Source organism: Bufo bufo, chromosome 1, assembly GCF_905171765.1.
Source record: "Bufo bufo chromosome 1, aBufBuf1.1, whole genome shotgun sequence".
NCBI classification, from domain to species: domain Eukaryota; kingdom Metazoa; phylum Chordata; class Amphibia; order Anura; family Bufonidae; genus Bufo; species Bufo bufo.
This window is the reverse complement of record NC_053389.1, coordinates 373,724,658-373,748,107: the sequence shown is the minus strand read 5'-3', so window position 1 is coordinate 373,748,107 and position 23,450 is coordinate 373,724,658. Positions and strand designations below refer to the sequence as shown.

The 23,450-nt window shown below is 41.6% G+C and overlaps 1 protein-coding gene across 1 annotated transcript in view; it reads left to right on the top strand.

Moving 5' to 3' along the window:
• RARS1 (arginyl-tRNA synthetase 1) overlaps positions 1–23,450 on the top strand; it is a 518,621-nt gene that overhangs the window by 226,933 nt on the left and 268,238 nt on the right. Inside the window, exon 5 of the mRNA XM_040404976.1 lies at positions 19,335–19,435. Within this exon, the coding sequence (XP_040260910.1) occupies positions 19,335–19,435 (101 nt within the window). The remainder of the gene's footprint in view (positions 1–19,334; positions 19,436–23,450) is intronic.

Here is a 23,450-nt window from a genome sequence, read left to right as displayed (position 1 = left end):
ACCTCTCCTTGTGGCTGCCCCCATGCAGTATAATGTCACCTTATGGCTGCCCCCATACAGTTTAACCACCTCCGGACCGCCTAACGCAGGATCGCGTTCCGGAGGTGGCAGCGCTGCGCACAGTCACGCATATACGCGTCATCTCGCGAGACGCGAGATTTCCTGTGAACGCGCGCACACAGGCGCGCGCGCTCACAGGAACGGAAGGTAAGAGAGTTGATCTCCAGCCTGCCAGCGGCGATCGTTCGCTGGCAGGCTGGAGATGTGTTTTTTTTAACCCCTAACAGGTATATTAGACGCTGTTTTGATAACAGCGTCTAATATACCTGCTACCTGGTCCTCTGGTGGTCCCCTTTGTTTGGATCGACCACCAGAGGACACAGGTAGCTCAGTAAAGTAGCACCAAGCACCACTACACTACACTACACCCCCCCCCCCCATCACTTATTAACCCCTTATTAGCCCCTGATCACCCCTAATCACCCCTGATCACCCCATATAGACTCCCTGATCACCCCCCTGTCATTGATTACCCCCCTGTCATTGATCAACCCCCTGTAAAGCTCCATTCAGACGTCCGCATGATTTTTACGGATCCACTGATAGATGGATCGGATCCGCAAAACGCATCCGGACGTCTGAATGAAGCCTTACAGGGGCATGATCAATGACTGTGGTGATCACCCCATATAGACTCCCTGATCACCCCCCTGTCATTGATTACCCCCCTGTCATTGATTACCCCCCTGTAAAGCTCCATTCAGATGTCCGCATGATTTTTACGGATGCACTGATACATGGATCGGATCCGCAAAACGCATCCGGTCGTCTGAATGAAGCCTTACAGGGGCATGATCAATGACTGTGGTGATCACCCCCCTGTCATTGATTACCCCCCTGTAAAGCTCCATTCAGATGTCCGCATGATTTTTACGGATGCACTGATAGATGGATCGGATCCGCAAAACGCATCCGGACGTCTGAATGAAGCCTTACAGGGGCATGATCAATGACTGTGGTGATCACCCCATATAGACTCCCTGATCACCCCCCTGTCATTGATTACCCCCCTGTCATTGATTACCCCCCTGTAAAGCTCCATTCAGATGTCCGCATGATTTTTACGGATGCACTGATAGATGGATCGGATCCGCAAAACACATCCGGACGTCTGAATGAAGCCTTACAGGGGCATGATCAATGACTGTGGTGATCACCCCATATAGACTCCCTGATCACCCCCCTGTAAAGCTCCATTCAGATGTCCGCATGATTTTTACGGATGCACTGATACATGGATCGGATCCGCAAAACGCATCCGGTCGTCTGAATGAAGCCTTACAGGGGCATGATCAATGACTGTGGTGATCACCCCCCTGTCATTGATTACCCCCCTGTAAAGCTCCATTCAGATGTCCGCATGATTTTTACGGATGCACTGATAGATGGATCCGATCCGCAAAACGCATCCGGACGTCTGAATGAAGCCTTACAGGGGCATGATCAATGACTGTGGTGATCACCCCATATAGACTCCCTGATCACCCCCCTGTCATTGATCACCCCCCTGTCATTGATTACCCCCCTGTAAAGCTCCATTCAGATGTCCGCATGATTTTTACGGATGCACTGATAGATGGATCGGATCCGCAAAACGCATCCGGACGTCTGAATGAAGCCTTACACGGGCGTGATCAATGACTGTGGTTATCCCCCCATATAGACTCCCTGATCACCCCCCTGTCATTGATCACCCCCCTGTCATTGATCACCCCCCTGTCATTGATCACCCCCCTGTCATTTATCACCCCCCTGTCATTTAGCACCCCTCTGTAAGGCTCCATTCAGATATTTTTTTGGCCCAAGTTAGCAGAATTTTATTTTTTTTTTCTTACAAAGTCTCATATTCCACTAACTTGTGTCAAAAAATAAAATCTCACATGAACTCACCATACCCCTCACGGAATCCAAATGCGTAAAATTTTTTAGACATTTATATTCCAGACTTCTTCTCACGCTTTAGGGCCCCTAGAATGCCAGGGCAGTATAAATACCCCACATGTGACCCCATTTCGGAAAGAAGACACCCCCAGGTATTCCGTGAGGGGCATATTGAGTCCATGAAAGATTGAAATTTTTGTCCCAAGTTAGCGGAACGGGAGACTTTGTGAGAAAAAAATTAAAAATATCAATTTCCGCTAACTTGTGCCAAAAAAAAAAAATTTCTATGAACTCGCCATGCCCCTCATTGAATACCTTGGGGTGTCTTCTTTCCAAAATGGGGTCACATGTGGGGTATTTATACTGCCCTGGCATTCTAGGGGCCCCAAAGCGTGAGAAGAAGTCTGGTATCCAAATGTCTAAAAATGCCCTCCTAAAAGGAATTTGGGCACCTTTGCGCATCTAGGCTGCAGAAAAGTGTCACACATCTGGTATCGCCGTACTCAGGAGAAGTTGGGGAATGTGTTTTGGGGTGTCATTTTACATATACCCATGCTGGGTGAGAGAAATATCTTGGTCAAATGCCAACTTTGTATAAAAAAATGGGAAAAGTTGTCTTTTGCCAAGATATTTCTCTCACCCAGCATGGGTATATGTAAAATGACACCCCAAAACACATTCCCCAACTTCTCCTGAATACGGCGATACCACATGTGTGACACTTTTTTGCAGCCTAGGTGGGCAAAGGGGCCCATATTCCAAAGAGCACCTTTAGGATTTCACAGGTCATTTACCTACTTACCACACATTAGGGCCCCTGGAAAATGCCAGGGCAGTATAACTACCCCACAAGTGACCCCATTTTGGAAAGAAGACACCCCAAGGTATTCTGTGAGGGGCATGGCGAGTTCCTAGAATTTTTTTTTTTTTGTCACAAGTTAGTGGAAAATGCTTATTTTTTTTTTTTTTTTTTTTTTTCATACAAAGTCTCATATTCCACTAACTTGTGACAAAAAATAAAAACTTCCATGAACTCACTTTGCCCATCAGCGAATACCTTGGGGTCTCTTCTTTCCAAAATGGGGTCACTTGTGGGGTAGTTATACTGCCCTGGCATTCTAGGGGCCCAAATGTGTGGTAAGGAGTTTGAAATCAAATTCTGTAAAAAATGACCTGTGAAATCCGAAAGGTGCTCTTTTGAATATGGGCCCCTTTGCCCACCTCGGCTGCAAAAAAGTGTCACACATCTGGTATCTCCGTAATCGGGAGAAGTTGGGGAATGTGTTTTGGGGTGTCATTTTACATATACCCATGCTGGGTGAGAGAAATATCTTGGCAAAAGACAACTTTTCCCATTTTTTTATACAAAGTTGGCATTTGACCAAGATATTTATCTCACCCAGCATGGGTATATGTAAAAAGACACCCCAAAACACATTCCTCAACTTCTCCTGAATACAGAGATACCAGATGTGTGACACTTTTTTGCAGCCTAGGTGGGCAAAGGGGCCCACATTCCAAAGAGCACCTTTCGGATTTCACAGGTCATTTACCTACTTACCACACATTTGGGCCCCTAGAATGCCAGGGCAGTATAACTACCACACAAGTGACCCCATTTTGGAAAGAAGAGACCCCAAGGTATTCGCTGATGGGCATAGTGAGTTCATGGAAGTTTTTATTTTTTGTCACAAGTTTGTGGAATATGAGACTTTGTATGAAAAAAAAAAAAAAAAAAAAAAAATCATCATTTTCCACTAACTTGTGACAAAAAATAAAAAATTCTAGGAACTCGCCATGCCCCTCACGGAATACCTTGGGGTGTCTTCTTTCCAAAATGGGGTCACTTGTGGGGTAGTTATACTGCCCTGGTATTCTAGGGGCCCAAATGTGTGGTAAGGAGTTTGAAATCAAATTCAGGAAAAAATGAGGAGTGAAATCCGAAAGGTGCTCTTTGGAATATGGGCCCCTTTGCCCACCTAGGCTGCAAAAAAGTGTCACACATCTGGTATCCCCGTACTCAGGAGAAGTTGAGGAATGTGTTTTGGGGTGTCTTTTTACATATACCCATGCTGGGTGAGATAAATATCTTGGTCAAATGACAACTTTGTATAAAAAAATGGGAAAAGTTGTCTTTTGCCAAGATATTTCTCTCACCCAGCATGGGTATATATAAAATGACACCCCAAAACACATTCCCCACCTTCTCCTGAGTACGGAGATACCAGATGTGTGACACTTTTTTGCAGCCTAGGTGGGCAAAGGGGCCCATATTCCAAAGAGCACCTTTCGGATTTCACAGGTCATTTTTTACAGAATTTGATTTCAAACTCCTTACCACACATTTGGGCCCCTAGAATGCCAGGGCAGTATAACTACCCCACAAGTGACCCCATTTTGGAAAGAAGAGACCCCAAGGTATTCGCTGATGGGCATAGTGAGTTCATAGAAGTTTTTATTTTTTGTCACAAGTTAGTGGAATATGAGACTTTGTAAGGAAAAAAAAAAAAATAAAATCATCATTTTCCGCTAACTTGTGACAAAAAATAAAAAGTTCTATGAACTCACTATGCCCATCAGCGAATACCTTAGGGTGTGTACTTTCAGAAATGGGGTCATTTGTGGGGTGTTTGTACTGTCTGGGCATTGTAGAACCTCAGGAAACATGACAGGTGCTCAGAAAGTCAGAGCTGCTTCAAAAAGCGGAAATTCACATTTTTGTACCATAGTTTGTAAACGCTATAACTTTTACCCAAACCATTTTTTTTTTACCCAAACATTTTTTTTTTATCAAAGACATGTAGAACTATAAATTTAGAGCAAAATTTCTATATGGATGTCGTTTTTTTTGCAAAATTTTACAACTGAAAGTGAAAAATGTCATTTTTTTGCAAAAAAATCGTTAAATTTCGATTAATAACAAAAAAAGTAAAAATGTCAGCAGCAATGAAATACCACCAAATGAAAGCTCTATTAGTGAGAAGAAAAGGAGGTAAAATTCATTTGGGTGGTAAGTTGCATGACCGAGCAATAAACGGTGAAAGTAGTGTAGGTCAGAAGTGTAAAAAGTGGCCTGGTCTTTCAGGGTGTTTAAGCACTGGGGGCTGAGGTGGTTAATGTCTCCTTGTGGCTCTAAGTGTTTTTTTTCTTTTAAATGGTTATTTATTGCAATATATATCATTATTGCGTCAAATTTCTTAATATCGTTATTGTGGGAATATTTTTTATATCGCCCAACCCTACTTGGACCTCCGCCTCCTGGTTCAAGATTATAATTTTTTTTTAAATGTATTTTATGTTATTTTAAGTAATTTCCCTATCGACATTTGTTTGCAGACCAATTGTACTGCTCTTACCCCCATTTTTATTCCATTTGCAGTCCTTTCTATGACTTATTTAAAGCAATTTTTCAGCCCCAACGTTCAGTGGGGTTCGGTGTTTGGGGTCAAGTTCGGGTCAAACCTGAACATCCACGGATTCGCTCATCCCTAGTCCCCGGTTATAAGTGGTGTACCCCAAGGTTCTGTGCTGGGTCTGCTATTATTTAACCCCTTAGTGACCACCTATACGTGTTTTTACGGCGGTCACTAAGGGGCCTTAGGCTGGGCCGCCGCGTTTTTACGGCGGCCCAGTTTAAGCGCTGCACCGCTCCCCCGTGGGGATCCGGGTCCCTGCTCTAACAGCCCGGAACGGCAGGAGTGCCGATCTGGGCTGTTTAACCCTTTACATGCCGGGCGCAATGGCGCCCGCTGCATGTAAAGTGGTGACAGAGGGAGCGGACTCCCTCTGTCTCCCATCAGCACCCCGAAAATGCGATCGCGGGGTGCTGATGTGCTGGGAAGCTTACCTTGCTTCCGATCAGGGCCCCGAGCCTGTCTTCCGTTACTTCCAGCAGGCTGTGCCTCTCTGGCGCAGCCTGCTGGTCAATGTTCGAATAGCATTGCTATTAAAATGCAATGCATTATAGAGATAATGCATTACATTTTAAAAGCAATCAAAATACTGTATATTATAGTCCCCTTGTGGGACTATTAAGTAGTAAAAAAAAATAGAAAAAAAATACACATTTATTAAATAAAAAAAATTCCATAAAATAAATATATATATTTTTTTTCCATTGAAAATACGCTTTTCAATGAAAAAAATTGCAAAAGAAAAAATATCCCCCATATGTTTTGTATTGCCACGTCCGTAACGACCGGGACTACGTAAATATTACATAAATTATCCCCTATGGTGAACGCCGTAAAAAATAAAAAATGACAGAATTTCGAATTTATTCTTAGTTTCCACCGAAAAAAACCGTAATAACAAGCGATCAAAAAGCGGCATTTACTCCAAAATCATACCAGTGAAAAATACAAGTCGTCTTTCAAAAATCAAGCCCTCACACAATTCCATATAAAAAAATAAAAAAAAGTTATGGGTCTTGTGAAGTGGCAATGCAAAATTTATTTTTTTGGTTAATAAAAGGTGTTTTATTGCAAAAAAAGTAGTAAAACGTAAACAAAATTATAAGTATTTAGTATCACTGTAATCGTACTGACCCAGAGAATAAAGATATTATGTTATTTGTACCGAAAAATGAACGCCAAAAAATGTATAATGTAAAAACGCAGTGGCAGTATTGCTATTTTTCCCTATCTCCCTCCCAGAAAGAGTTAATAAAAGTTAATCAGAAAGTTATGTGTACCCCAAAATGGCGATATTAAAAACTACAACTTGTCCGGTAAAAAACAAGCCCTCATAAAGCTATATATATAAAAAAATAAAAAAGTTATAGCTCTTGGAACGAGACCATAAAAAAAGGAAGAAAAACGCTTGGTCATAAAGGCCCAAACAGGCTTGGTCACTAAGGGGTTAAAGAAGACCTGTCACCTCTTCCTGCAATGGCTGTTTTAGGAACTACTTTAATTCCCGATGTAATAACAATTCTACGTTATGAAAATTCCTCTGTTCTTTCTACAAGAAGTTTGACTGAATTGCCAGCAGCTTGCAGTAAAGGTACAGTTGGGTGGTACCAGTTGGGGGTGTGTCCCTGCACAGTCTGACACAAGCAGCATTGATCGGACACATTGCTGCTGGTAACACCCAGCAGTACATTTTCTGCAGACTGCTGGCATTTTATTTGTAATCTTTTATCAGGAATAATACAGAAATGGCATAACACAGTCATAAGAATATATGCTCCAGAATGCAAGTAGTTACTAAAAGTCCTGTCTGGAGAGGTGACAGGTCCTCTTTAACTTATTCATTAATGACATAGAGGATGGGATTAATAGTGCTGTTTCTATTATTGCAGATGACACCAAACTTTGTAATATGTTAGATGTTAATAAGTTACAAGCTGACTTGGACAAACTTACTGTTTGTACCTCCACGTGGCAAATGAGGTTCAATAAAAAGGGATGCCTTGGAGTTAGAAAAAGTGTGAAGTAGAGCAACAAAACAAATTATGGACCTGGAAGATCTTAGCTATGAGCAAAGAATAATAGAAGTGAATTTGTTTAGTCTTGAAATGTAAAGTTATGCACTATTTATTTATTATTTTATGCACTTATATGGCGCTACTATATTCCGCTACTCTTTACAGACATTAGCATCCAACTACACTATGCAGCATATGTCCTAGGGCTATGATGGCTAACCTCCGGCACTCCAGTTGTGGTGAAACTACAACTCCCAGCATGCTCCATTCATTTCTATGGCATTCTGAGAACAGTCAAGCAAGTGTACATCTTGAGAGTTGTAGTTCTATCACCGCTGGAGTGCCGGAGGTTATCCATCACAGTCCTAGGGGGAATAAAACTGGGAGAGTCACTTACTCAGAATGATCTGGGTGTATTAGTAGATCATAAATTAAATCGCAGCATGCAATGCCAGTTCACCGCCTCTAAGGCCACCAAACTTAAGTCTTGTATTAATAGGCATTGACTCGCGGGACAGGGATCTAATATTGCCATTATACAAAGCATTGGTACAGCCTCACCTGGAATATGTGGTTCAGTTCTGGGTACCAGTTCATAAAAAGGGATGCCTTGGAGTTAGAAAAAGTGTGAAACATAGAAACATAGAATGTGTCGGCAGATAAGAACCATTTGGCCCATCTAGTCTGCCCAATATATCTGAATCCTATTAATAGCCCCTGGCCCTATCTTATATGAAGGATAGCCTTATGCCTATCCCATGCATGCTTAAACTCCTTCACTGTATTTGCAGCTACCACTTCTGCAGGAAGGCTATTCCATGCATCCACTACTCTCTCAGTAAAGTAATACTTCCTTATATTACTTTTAAACCTTTGCCCCTCTAATTTAAAACGGTGTCCTCTTGTGGTAGTTTTTCTTCTTTTAAATATGCTCTCCTCCTTTACCGAGTTGATTCCCTTTATGTATTTAAAAGTTTATATCATATCCCCTCTGTCTCTTCTTTCTTCCAAGCTATACATATTAAGGTCCTTTAACCTTTCCTGGTAAGTTTTATCCTGCAATCCATGTACTAGTTTAGTAGCTCTTTTCTGAACTCTCTCTAGAGTATCTATATCCTTCTGGAGATATGGCCTCCAGTACTGCGCACAATACTCCAAGTGAGGTCTCACCAGTGTTCTGTACAGCGGCATAAGCACTTCACTCTTTCTACTGCTTATACCTCTCCCTATACATCCAAGCATTCTGCTGGCATTTCGTGCTGCCCTATTACATTGTCTTCCCACCTTTTAGTCTTCTGAAATAATTACTCCTAAATCCCTTTCCTCAGATACTGAGGTCAGGACTGTGTCAAATATTCTATATTCTGCCCTAGGGTTTTTACGCCCCAGGTGCATTATCTTGCACTTATCCACATTAAATTTCAGTTGCCAGAGTTCTGACCATTCTTCTAGTTTTCCTAAATCCTTTTCCATTTGGCGTTTCCCTCCAGGAACATCAACCCTGTTACATATCTTTGTGTCATCAGCAAAAAGACAAACCTTACCATCGAGGCCTTTTGCAATATCACTTATGAAGATATTAAACAAAATTGGTCCCAGTACAGATCCCTGTGGAACCCCACTGGTAACATGACCTTGTTTTGAATGTTCTCCATTGACTACAACCCTCTGCTGTCTGTCACTCAGCCACTGCCTAATCCACTCAACAATATGGGAGTCCATGCTCAATGACTGCAGTTTATTGATAAGTCTTCTATGTGGGACAGTGTCAAAAGCCTTACTAAAATCTAGATATGCGATGTCTACTGCACCTCCACCGTCTATTATTTTAGTCACCCAGTCAAAAAAATCTATAAGATTTGTTTGACATGATCTCCCTGAAGTAAACCCATGTTGTTTTTCATCTTGCAATCCATGGGATTTTAGATGTTCCACAATCCTATCCTTTAATAGGGTTTCCATTAATTTGCCTACTATTGATGTCAGACTCACTGGTCTATAGTTGCTCGATTCCTCCCTACTACCTTTCTTGTGAATGGGCACGACATTTGCCAATTTCCAATCTTCCGGGACGACTCCTGTTACTAATGATTGGTTATATAAATCTGTTAACGGTTTTGCCAGCTCACCACTAAGCTCTTTTAATAATTTTGGGTGTATCTCATCAGGCCCCTGTGAAGTAGAGCAACAAAACAAATTAAGGACCTGGAAGATCTTAGCTATGAGCAAAGATTAAAAGAAGTGAATTTGTTTAGTCTTGAAAAAAGATGTCTAAGGTGGGACATGATTATTCTGTGTTAAACCCCCTCAAAAAACAAAGGACCACTCTGATGGCTAAAAATTACACCAAAATGTCACCTTGCCTCCCATAATATCAAGTATTCAAAAAGTTGTATGTACCCTAAAATAGTACTACAGAATGTCACCTCATCCCACAAAAAAACTGCCTTCACAAGACCATAGCTAGAAAAATAGAAAAAAAAACATGGCTGTAAAAAAAATGGCAACACAAAAACATGATTTTTTTTTCAAAAAATGCTCTTATTGTGTATAACTGAAAGAAAATTAGAAATAGACATATTTGTCATCACTCTGTAATGACTGGCTCTATAAAAATATCACCCATCAAGTGACCACAGTCAAAATAAATAAATAAAAATAATGCCAAAACAGCTTTTTTTTTGTCACCTCACCTCCCTAAAAATATAATATCAAGTCATCGAAAAGTCTTATGTATCTGAAAATGGTAATGATGAAAAGTACAGTCTGTTCTTTAAAAGGTACGCCCTAAGACATCTACGATGGCAGAAAAATAAATGTTATGAATGTTAGTATATGGCGATGCAAATTATAACAGATTTTTAATAAAAAGGGATTTTACTATGCGAAAGTAGTAGAACAGGAAAAAAACCGATATAAATTTATCACCATAATCATTTCAACCTGCAGAACAAAGTTATCATATATAACACATGGTGAACCTCATAAAAAATAAAAAAAGCGGACAGAATTAAAATTTTTGCCCACCTCGCCTCCAAAAAATAATAGTTAGAAAGCGATCAGAAAGGCAAATCTTGGTAATAAAAACACCAGCCCCGCAAAAAATAAGCTCTCGTACAACAAAGTCAACAAAAAATATATAAAAGTTATGGCTCTTAAAAACCATTTTAGCAAATTCCGTGATAGAAAATCCAGATGCCACTCCTTCCCTTCCTGGCTGTAGAGTACTTCTATTTTCTAGAGAAAATGGGTAGCAAATTGTGGGGTGATATTCTCCTGTTATCGCTTGTGAAAAAGAAACTTGGGCCCAATGGATTAAAATGGAAAATCTGCAACATAAAGGGCAATTTTGAAATTTCACCTCTATTTCTCCATTTTGCTTTATTTCCAATGCAATACATAAAGGGTTAACAACATTTTTAATATCTATTTTGAATAGTTTGAGGGGTACAGTTTTTAAAATGCGGTAATTTCTGGATTGTTTCTATTATGTAAGCTCCTCAAAGTGACTTCAGAACTGACTTGGTCCTTAAAGTTGATTTGTGAAATTGTCTTCAAAATTTCAAAAATTGCTTGTAAAGTTAAAAATGATCTAATGTCCTAAGAAAATAATATTAATAATAGAAAGATTGCAGCACACAGTTTTTCTTGTTGCTTATTAAATTTGAATTTTTTATCATCACATGATCAAAGTTCCAGTGCAAATTTCACAGTATTAATGTATAGAAGAAAATGACCAGACGTTTCGGCCTGTCACGGCCTTCTTCACTGGTCTTAAATCTACAAAGATAATAATGTATATTTGTATGAGTCACAGAATACATGCATCAAGATCTTGGTTAGGTGAAAAAATTGTAAGAGAAAATTTTAGTATATCTATGTACATTGAACATAGGGGAAAAAATATATACAAAGAGCATAATATAAAAACAATTGACAGCTTGTTGCATTCTGAGAGTGAACACGATGATGCCAGCGACTACGGTTTGAATCAATATAATTTGAAACGGTGCTATAGGCAAATAGGTTTGTGCATGTAATATATTCCAGTGCCATAATTGCACACATGGGATACTGCCCAACATAGGACACATTTGCAGTAGTGACCAGACATGTAGGTTTAGTGATCCACCTAGTGGGTCATGGGATCATATTGAGTATGTGTATATGTGAATATATGGGGTCAGTGCATTGTGTAATCGGCTGGGCAGCCCCCTGGGTGCAAATAGTTTGACCATTATAGAGAGATAATTCGATAGATAATACTAATACCGGGTATATCCTGAGCAACCTAATCAAGCATAGAAGAACATCATATTGAACCTCATTGTATAGAAAACAAACATCGGGTTAAGATCCTGTAATTACCTTAGGTGCTGTGTTTCAGGGGTATTGCGCTGGATGCACCGGACGGAAGCTGGCTGAGCGCCTTTTAAAGTGGCGAGGGACGCCACTACTCTATTGGTCACGAGGTGTGTCCGGGTCACGTGACGCTGGTGGAGCGTGCATGCGTTCCATCTGTGTATCAGGAACGCAGGCCGGCCGTCCACTTTGTTATGCTGCGCATGCGTGAGTTACGTGACAAGGGCGGAACAAGCGTGCGTTCCACCTGCGTGTCACCTGCTCAAGCCGCGCGTCTGTTTTGTTTTTCTGGGGGCGGTAGTATCAGGTCACGTGACACGGTTATGTATTTTGAAGGAGGGCTTGAATGAACACCCGTCCGTATTATATATTCTTGGTAATGAATGCCAATGATATCTACTATTGATATATGCAAATCCCTGGCGAATCCAATGATTTGAGATGCAGTACACAACATAAAATACCATAACATGCTTTTATGATCATTAATCGATGATAGAGACCTGTTGATATATGACTAATCTATAATGTCCCTATCGTAATAAATGGTGGGTCGGGTGGATAACGGGAGAGAAGGATAAAGGAAAAACAGGGGGGGGGGGGGAAAGGGAGGTTGGAAGGGGGGTTTTGGGGGTTGGGTTAAATTATCTCACCCTCGCAGGTCGTAATTTCAACGGGTCTGTAAGGGAAAATGAAAAGATTGTTAATTACATATAGGCACAATAATCTTAACCTTTACATTAGACATTAATAGAGAAATCACATTCTCGATTGAGACCGTGTGGCGAAAGAGTTCCGAGTGTGTGGATCCAGTATGCCTCTCTTTGTTTTAGATGTGAGATCCGGTTTCCGCCACGTCTTGGAGGATCGATTTGCTCCAATACTTGGAAGCGCAATTGGGAAACCCGATGTTTTTTTTCTCTAAAATGGTATGGGACAGGTAGCAAGGTGTGTCCGAGTCTAATGGTAGATTTGTGCTTACTTACTCGATCACGAACATGTTATGTTGTTTCTCCCACATACGCCAATCCGCATGGGCACTTCAATACATAAACTACAAAACTGGAATCACATGTAAAAAATCTCTTAATTTGGTATGGTCGTCCGGTTCTTGGGTGGGTGACATGTTCGCCTCTAATAACACTTGAACATTGTGCACAATGTAGACAAGGGAATGTTCCTTGTCGTCTACTCTTCAAGAAAGTTTGTTTTGGTAGCTTGGTAAGGCTACCTATATCAGCCTTGACCAATTTGTCTCTGACATTGTGGGGTCTCTTATAGCAAGTGAGTGGGGGTTCACTAAATTCCGAGATGTTAGGGTATGCTTTTATGAGTACCGGCCAGTGCTTCCTCAATGCCTGATGGATTTTGGGGACCAAGGGGTGGTATGTTGTTACACAGGCTAACCTTTTATGTTCTTTTTTGCGTGGTTGGACTACCTCGGTGATGTTATTCAATGTGGAATCAAGGAGTGTCTGTGGATAACCTCTTATCTGAAATTTCTCTGTCATCTCTTTTAGTCTGATTTTTGTCACATTAGTATCAGTGACTATGCGGTTGACCCGTATAAACTGAGATTTGGGCAGAGAGTTTTTTGTGGCCCTGGGATGACAGCTGTTATAGTGAAGAAGACTGTTACGGTCAGTTGGTTTGTTGTAGAGATCCAATGTTATATTACCCACTGGGTCGAGTTTAACTATTGTGTCTAGGAAGCTTATTTCTTCCTGGCTTGTCTACATGGTAAAACATAATTCTGGATAGACAGCATTAAGGTCCTGAACAAACTCTTCGATGGTGGTGATGGGGCCCCCCCATATGCAAAAAATATCATCGATGAAACATAGCCACGTAACTGAAAATTGATTGCATAAGGGGTGAGTATATACGTGGTCTTCCTCGAAGGCTATCATGTAGGCATTTGCATATGGTGGGGCCACATTTGATCCCATAGCGGTACCCCTTTTCTGACCGTAATATGTGTCACCGAACATGAAATAATTTTTTGTTAATATGGTTGACAATAACTCGACACAAAATTCCTGTTGTATCATATCGAGTTTGGAATGGGTAAACAGTAATCTAGCCGTGGCCTGAATTCCCTTTTCATGTTCAATTGATGTGTATAAACTGTTCACATCTAAAGTAATTAGTGTGCAGTTTGGTGGTCTATCTGATTGTTGTAGTTTGGAGATAAAATCTGTTGTGTCGAGGAGGAAAGATCTGGATGTTTTAATCAGTGGGGTAAGGATTTTTTCTAGGTAAATGGCCAAGGGAGAAAATATTGAGTCCGTTGAGGCGACAATGGGGCGTCCTGGGGGATCTTGCAAATTTTTATGAATCTTTGGTAAGGTGTAAAATACTGGTATGATGGGATCTTGTTTGGTGAGGAACGTTGCGGTCTTGGAATCAATTATCTCTAAACTAGTGTATGTACTGAGGATATTTGAAATTAGTTCCTGAATTTGTACTGTTGGATTCTGTCGTAGGGTCTCATATATTGTCTCATCATTTAATTGTCTCCTGATCTCGCACATGTATTTAGTTTTGTCCATTACTACCAGGGCACCACCTTTATCGGCTGGTTTGAATCTAATATCACTCTGTGTTTGCAATGAATCTAGGGTCATTTTTTCTTCTGCTGTCAGATTATTTGTATGTTTGTAATGACCTTGTCTATGATCTTTTATAATTTCCTGTATGGATTTTTGGGCAAAGGAAATAAATGTTTCTACCGGATGTTTGTTACGTGGTGGCATGAATGAGCTTTTATTTCTAAGGCCTAGTGTCTCCAGGGATAATGCCCCTGGTGGTTCCGCGATAGTGGATGGTCCTGGTTCCGCCTCGCTAAAGTGTACCTTTAGTCTTAGGGTCCGGTAAAACCTCTGGAGTTCTTGTTCCAGGGTAAATGTGTTCAGGCTTGGTGTTGGGCAAAAGGATAATCTCTTTTGGAGTATGTAAGTCTGTGCAGGGGATAGGTTGGTAGAGGAGATATTTACAACTAAGTTGTTCTCCTTACCTGGGATCTTGTCTGTACTTGGCTTCCTTGACCGTTTCCTCCCGCCTCTCCTAGTGCGCCTAGTCCTGGTCCCCGTCCTCTCCGTCGGTTGCCTAAAAAACGAGCCGGATGTTTGTAGCTTCCTGATTGATCACTATCAGATGAAGAACCAGGGCCGGAATAATGTTCGTATCTGTTATCCCAAGGATTATACTGAGGGTTTCTTTTCCATCTATAGACGTTGTCAAGACGATAGTGCTCCGCGTCGCGTACGAATTTTTGTCGTTTGTTCAGTTCTGTGTTTTTCCTATATTCGCTCAATTGTTTGTCAATCCTCTCTTTGGCTTTTTTCCAGTCTTCCTCTGGTGCTGTTGTAGTCAGAGTTGTTTCTGTGATCTAAATTTTCTTAGATAATTCTTCTATTGACTTTTGTAGTTGTTCTAGGGTGAGCAGGATTATATCAAAAGAGCATTTGTTCAGAATATTTTCAAAACGTGTGGAAAATTCTGTGTTGTCAGCAAATAATGTGGGTCTTAATCTTGATCGCAGACCCCTCGGTATATGATTGTTTCTATAATATTCGGCAAGGGTGCTACAGTGGAGCTCCCAACCAATCAGACGTTTGCGGTCTCTTTCGTAGTCTCGTATCTTTAGTTCGTGGCTGGGTATATGAAGGAAGTCGCTGGGTAGGTTCAAACCAGAGACAATACTGTCGGCAGTGCTGGTGTCATATGAAAACACATTTGTCATGTTCGAATAGGGTGCGGTACTCCAAAACTCTACACTCTAAGAAAATAATATAACATTACCAAATGATGCAAACATAAAGTAGACATATGCTGAATATTGGTATAAAGTTTGGATAGGGGGTCACTCAATATTAGGCAAACACACAGTAAATAGGTATCCACATGATTTTTATAGGCTTAAAAATAAACACACTACAATATTACATATAAAACATCTCATAAAAACAATTAAAAATATACCGCAAATAGTCAAATACACTGGAAATACGTCCCTGGGAGGGGCTATTTTTCAATAGCACTAGCACCCTTGGAATGGCTGTATGGCCGTAGCTGTTAAATGCTAACTCCAAGCATCATAGTCCTGAGACTGTTATGGTTGTAAGTTCCACATTAATTGAGGAGTTGTTAGTATATCCACATTGCAGCACTACTTAGATTTGTAATTATGCAGGGTACTTTACCGCTCCTATAATCGGTCCGCTTGTACACCAAGGTTTCCAAGTGTAATGCTCTGTTGTGAGCTGCAAGGACCTTTAGGCAAAGTCTATATATGAAGTTCCCCACGCTCCTGGATATGTAGTAGCAGTGCTGCTTGATATCACCGCTCTGACCTTCCAGGACCTGTGTGAAGTCCCACATGGTTTGCTGGACAGGTCAGGTGAGCTGTAATTCCAGGCGGGGTTTTCAAATCTCTTTGGTGCAGATAGTTTGAAGCTTTCAATCCAAGTGTAGATAATTCTTCTTAGCAATCCCTCACTGTCATACCAAACGCGTTTCGGGGTGAAGAGATGCCTTCCTCAGAAACCACTGGTATCTACACTTGGATTGAAAGCTTCAAACTATCTGCACCAAAGAGATTTGAAAACCCCGCCTAGAATTACAGCTCACCTGACCTGTCCAGCAAACCACGTGGGACTCCACACAGGTCCTGGAAGGTCAGAGCGGTGATATCAAGCAGCACTGCTACTACATATCCAGGAGCGTGGGGAACTTCATATATAGACTTTGCCTAAAGGTCCTTGCAGCTCACAACAGAGCATTACACTTGAAAACCTTGGTGTACAAGCGGACCGATTATAGGAGCCGTAAAGTACCCTGCATAATTACAAATCTAAGTAGTGCTGCAATGTGGATATACTAACAACTCCTCAATTAATGTGGAACTTAGAACCATAACAGTCTCAGGACTATGATGCTTGGAGTTAGCATTTAACAGCTACGGCCATACAGCCATTCCAAGGGTGCTAGTGCTATTGAAAAATAGCCCCTCCCAGGGACGTATTTCCAGTGTATTTGACTATTTGCGGTATATTTTTAATTGTTTTTATGAGATGTTTTATATGTAATATTGTAGTGTGTTTATTTTTAAGCCTATAAAATTCATGTGGATACCTATTTACTGTGTGTTTGCCTAATATTGAGTGACCCCCTATCCAAACTTTATACCTATCTCCATTTACCAGCATTTGGGAGTGCTGAGGGGTAGTGCACCTTTCCAGAAGTAGAAAACTGAGAGAGCCACCATTTTCTTTTCCATATGCTGAATATTAATTAGTATTTTTTAAGGTATCACTGTCTTAAAAGCAGAGAGATTCAAATATAGAAAATTGAATTTTTTAAAATTTTCAGTAATAAAAAAAATAAAATTTTGAAGTAAAGTTAAAATATATTGACTCAAATTTAACATTAACATGACGCACAATGTGTTATGAAAAAGTAATCTCAGAATGGCTTGGATAAGTAAAAGCATTTCATAGCTATTAAAACAGAAAGTGGCACATGTCAGAAGTCAGTAGTTTGTTCATGAAGGAATTTTTATTGTAAACCTAATCTGTCTTCAGTGCCCTCAGGGTCCTTTTTTTCCCCTTTCACTGTATAAAACAGGTAAGGCCCCTTTCACACGAGCGAGTTTTCCGCTCGGGTGCAATGCGTGAAGTGAACGCATTGCACCCGCACTGAATCCGGACCCATTCATTTCTATGGGGCTGTGTACACGAGCGGTGATTTTCACGCATCACTTGTGCATTGTGTGAAAATCGCAGCATGTTCTATATTCTACGTATTTCACGCAAAGCAGGCCCCATAGAAGTGAATGTGGCTGCGTGAAAATCGCAAGCATCCGCGGATGCGGTGCGATTTTCACGCATGGTTGCTAGGAGACGATCGGGATGGGGACCCGATCATTATTATTTTCCCTTCTAACATGGTTATAAGGGAAAATAATAGCATTCTTAATACAGAATGCATAGTGCAATAGGGCTGGAGTGGTTAAAAAAAAAAAATATATAACTCCCCTTAATCCACTTGATCGCTCAGCCCGGCTTCTCTTCTGTCTTCTTCTTTGCTGTGCACAGAAAAGGGACCTTTGATGACGTCACTGCGCTCATCACATGGTCAGTCACATGATCCATCACCATGGTAAAAGATCATGTGATGGACCATGTGATGAGCGCAGTGACGTCCTCAAAGGTCCTATTCCTCAAAGAAGAAGACAGAAGAGAAGCCGGGCTGCGTGATCAAGTGGATTAAGGTGAGTTAAATTATATATTTTTTTAACCCCTCCAGCCCTATTGTACTATGCATTCTGTATTAAGAATGCTATTATTTTCCCTTATAACAATGTTATAAGGGGAAATAATAAAATCTACACAACACCTAACCCAAACCCGAACTTCTGTGAAGAAGTTCGGGTTCGGGTCTGGGCACCAAACATGCCGATTTTTCTCATGCGAGTGCAAAATGCATTACAATGTTTTGCACCCGCGCGGAAAAAACGCAAACATGGAACGCAATCGCAGTGAAAACTGACTTATTTTAGTGTCAAAATTGCACCCTTTTCCCTGAACGCATCCGGCCCCATTCCGCAACGCCCGTGTGAAAGGGGCCTAAGTCTTGAAAACGTTAAAGTCTGGATATTTGTCAGATTTTTAGCCTGTGTTACCATGTTATAAGGCTGTTAAAGCGTTAGGCCTCTTTCACACAAGCATGGCGGATTGACTGTGGATGCGTTCAGGGTGTGTTCAGTGAAACTCGCACTATTTTGCAAGCAAGTTCAGTCAGTTTTGTCTGTGATTGCGTTGAGTTGTTAATTATTTTCCACGCGGGTGCAATGCGTTTTGATGCGTTTTTCACGCGTGTGATACAAAAAATGAAGGTTTACAAACAACATCTCTTAGCAACCATCGGTGAAAAACGCATTGCATCCTCACTTCCGGATGCAATGCGTTTTTTCCTGAAGCCCCATTCACTATGGGTCCAGGGCTGCGTGAAAAACGCAGAATATAGAACATGCTTTGTTTTTCACACAACACAGAACTGATGCGTGAAAAAAACGCTCATGTACACAGGCCCATTGAAATTAATGGGTCAGGATTCAGTATGGGTGCTATGCGTTCACGTCACGCATTGCACCCGCGCTGAAAACTCGCTCATGTAAAAGGGGCCTTAGTACAGTCGCATTCTCCAGACATGGAGAGATGCGGGTAGCACGCTGTGGAGTCTTGTACACAAGTTTTGACCCAATTAATAGGACCTATGCAACTGTAGCGCCCAGCATATTAAGTCTTAGTCACACAGTCAGTGATCGGTCACTGATTTCCATCACTGATTGTTAGCCAGAACCAGGACCGGAGCCTCCACAAAGATAAGGTGTAATGGAAATATTTTAACCTCTTCAGTGTTTGACCTGCACCTGTTTTTGGCTCTCAACTGCTGATGGAAAAAGCTGACCAAACACTTATGTGTTAATAAGGCTTTACTTATGGATCTCAATGCCCATGTAAGATCAGAAAGGAGAGCAAAATAAATTTTAATTCATCATGTGTCAGAATTTTATATTGTAAACTATCTGTTTAAATAGGTTTCATTAATGTACACATAAAGAAGATTTTCATATCGAAACAGCTGACCAAGCTGCTGGTGAATGGTGTCCAACCACCTGTAATAGGAGAAAAGAAAAGGGTATGTTTTTTTTAATTTTATATATACTGTACATATTAATGTTTTCAGGGGAATTGGTTCATAGGATGGCTGCCTTTCCTGGGTTAGATGGAATGTTGCAGTGTTGCACAGAGCATTTTTCATTTAAAACTGACCTCCGCCAGTTTTATTCATAGCCCATACTGCAAACAGATGTCACACTGGTGCACTCCACTGTACTAGATACAAAATAAATCCTAGGCTGTCGTGCCACTGACTGTACAGTAGTTTCCCACACTACCAGGACATGGGTCTAGGTCTATCACCCAGTGTCTGGTGCCGTGAATAAGCTGCCATGTGTGCACACGAGGAATAACAATATTTCTGCTCATTATATGACTTGATGTGGATTTTTTTTATCAGTTTTTTTTCGCTCTGCAATCTCGAAGTCATTTTTTGTTCTGAGTTAGTTGGCGGAAATTAGCTGGTGTCATGTCTGCCCATATACAAGACATGGATAAACAGGGGATCCTGCTTCCTAACTCTGTGTAACACACCCTCAGAAGCAGCAGTAATGGAGGACATTACACAGCAAAACTAAGCTTTTTAGATGTAAATCCAGTGGTTAAATAAGACAGTAAATCACTTAAAACAGACTGCCGGAATGCACTGTATCCAGTGTACATGCTGGCCCTCTTCCCAACGAAAAATGCTACATGCAGCATTTTTTTGTACGGCTGAAAGCCAGCACATAGGCCAATAATCAGCCGGATCGCCACTGGATGCTATTACAGTGAATGGGGATCTGGCGGTGCACGGTGGTATCCGGATAAGGTAAACTCTGTTAGTCTGTTCATACACCGGAACAGACTGCTGGAGAAAAAAACGCAGATGTGAACCCAGCCTATGTGTTAGACAACCAGGGGGCTTTTTTTTTGCATTAAGACAGTAAAATCAATTAATAGAATACAATACAAAAATGAAATTAGAATGGCATTCAGAATAGATGAAGAGAAAGTGGTTTGAAAATTGAATTATACTTTAAATGGCACCTGTCACCAAAAAAATGAAGTGCAATCTGATAGCACCATGTTATATATCAGGAGTAGGGATGAGCAACTTCATATTTAGAAATTCGGGTTGGGGTACTGTATATGCTGAATTGCATTATGGATTCCGTTACCACAGACCATAATGCAATTCTATGACGGAATGCATAACGGAATGCCCTTATAGGAATTTCGTTATTCATTCCATCATAATGGAAGTATATGGCCAACATAACGGATCTGTCCGGTTTTCGTTATGCTGGAGTCCTCTCCTGCATAACGGAAGCCGGACGGATCTGTTATGCAGGCCATAGACTTCTATTATGATGGAATGAATAACAGAATGCCTCTAAAGGCATTCCTTTATGCATTCCATCATGGAATTGCGTTATGGTCCGTGGTAACGGAATCCATAATGCAATTCAGCAAATATGAAGTTCGCTCATCCCTAATCAGGTGGAGCTGAACAGATATATATTTCCATTTCGCCCACCATGATGGCTTAACCTGGAGATTGACCCCTTGACCTCTGTAGGGGCAGGAACACAGAGTTTAAAAGGCCACCACCCACTCTCACCCTCAGTTTTTCCTGTTCCTAAAGGGGCACCTCACAGAGAGACCTCCTGTGGGAGGTGAAGGATATATTTTTGTTTGTTATTTTAGATACCTGTTTGGGATCGTTTATCCCTGCCCTCTGCCCTCCAATGGCTCCGTGCTCAGCTGGGCAGAGGAGGACTATGGAGCTGATCTTGTTCCTGTTCCATGGGGGCCTGAATCTCTCCTCAATGCGCAGGGTCCCCCTTCCCCCTATTGGGAAGCTGACCGCACACCACAGAGCACGCTGCACGAGGACCCGTGTGTGAAGCCGCAGCGCTGCGCTCTGTCCGGCCGGCCGGCAGGAGGCTGAGGGGGCGGGGCTTGGAGCCGGGAGGCATGCGCAAGCACGCACAGTGATGACGTCAAACGCCGCATCAAGCATTCAAAGGCGGCAGTTTTGAAAAGGCTTTAGCGTTCCAGCATGAGGCTCCTGCTCCAGATGTCGGCCCCTGATGCCCCTGTAGACCAAATGGACCCTCGGCTATTCCAACCATGAGTTCCACTGTGGGGAAGAAAATGTGAGTCATGTTATGCTTTTTTTGCTAATAGCCCACTGATACCTGGTTGCTCCTCTTTTAGTGAATAAAAGAGCCCAGAATAAAGTCCAAAATCCCTAGATGTGCTACTAGCCTCTCTAGCCTCTCTCAGATCTGCCCCTCCTACTCCGCCTGCGAAAAAATCTAAAGTGTCCGCTCCATCCTCCTCTAAATCAGAGGATATGGATGAAGACGCTTCTACCTCTAGACAGAACGTAGGCGCACTGTCGGAGGTTGAAATAGTGGAAGACAGAAAAAAGTACTTATTTTCGTCTGAGGATATGGAGGAATTATTGGGCGCCGTAAGGGCAACCATGAGCATTTAGGAGGTACAAAAACCTTGATCAGTCCAAGACGAGATGTTTGGGGGACTCAGAGGTAAAAAATCTAAAGTATTCCCAGTAAACGAAAATATAAAGGATATGATCATGGATGAATGGACGGACCCAGAGAGGAGGCTGGGAGTCCCCAGAGAGTTCAAAAATAGATCGTTTGATCCAACCGATATAAAAATATTTAACGAAATACCGAAAATCGACGTCCAGGTAGCGAAGGTGGTCAAGAAAACCTCCCTTCCATTCGAGGACTCCTCTCAATTACAGGATCCGATGGTAAGGAAGGCGGATTCTCTCCTGAAAAAGTCTTGGGAAGCATCCATGTTCGGTATAAAAACGAACATAGCTGCAACCTCCGTAGCTAGGTCAATGTACTTTTGGCTTAGTGAACTAGAAAACCATATTAAAAATAAGACCCCGAGAGAAGAAATTCTAAATTCCTCAGGTCGGCTACAGCATTTTTGCGGATGCCTCAGCTGAGTCTGTGAGGTTCGCCGCCAAGGATGCTGCTCTCTCAAATTCTGCAAGGAGGGCCCTGTGGATGACATCTTGGGGAGGCGATAGAGCGTCAAAAGCAAAATTATGTTCTATTGCCTTTTCAGGGGAATACGTTTTTGGTCCCGTACTCTGATTCCATCCTCGAGAAAGCAGCAGACAAAAAGAAGGGATTCCCTGAGGAAAATTAAAAAGAAGCCCTTTTGTCCCTTTAACACCCAATCCAGGTCCTATAGGGGAAAAGCGAAAACAGGTAGGTGGAGCTACCAAAAAGGAGGGCAAGGCAGAGGCTTCCTTCTCAATCCCCAAAACAAACAGTCTGACAAACAATGACGCCAGAGTGGGAGGAAGGTTGAGGAGATTTCTATCTTATTGGGAAACCATGACCCAAAACCCCTGGGCCTTGGATATTTTAAAAAAAGGTTACCGGATACAATTTTCCTCAGCCTCTCCAAAAAAAAGTTCCAGATAACCACCCACAACCCAAAAGTTCTGGGAAGGATTTGGCAGGGCGTCTTGCAGTTAATAGAGTTGGGTGTAGTGGTAAAAGTCCCCTGTTTAGAAGAAGGAAGGGGTTATTATTCAAACCTGTTTTTGGTTCAGAAACCAGACTGCTCCTTCCGTACAATCATAAATCTAAACGGATTAAACTCATCCATTGTATACAGAAAATTCAAAATGGAATCTAGAACGACCATCACTCCTCTAATCAAAGACGGAGATTACATGACATCCATAGATTTGAGTAGATAACAGGTCGGCACTACCTTCTCGAAGTTTGCGGTGCATGTGTCAGTGGAATGGCGTCCAATCAAACAATGTAGTAGGAAGACGGGCACTTCGCAGAAATTTCAACCAAGAATGCGATTTATTGGTCACATATTATAGTACCATAGTGACTCGTTTCAGCACAAATGTGCTTTCATCAGACTACAAATAAACATCTCACATACAGGCTTTAAATACACAAATGAAATACAGGGGAACTGACGTCATCAGTAAAGCTCCTCCCCTTTATTGACGATAGTAACCATAGCATCGAAAA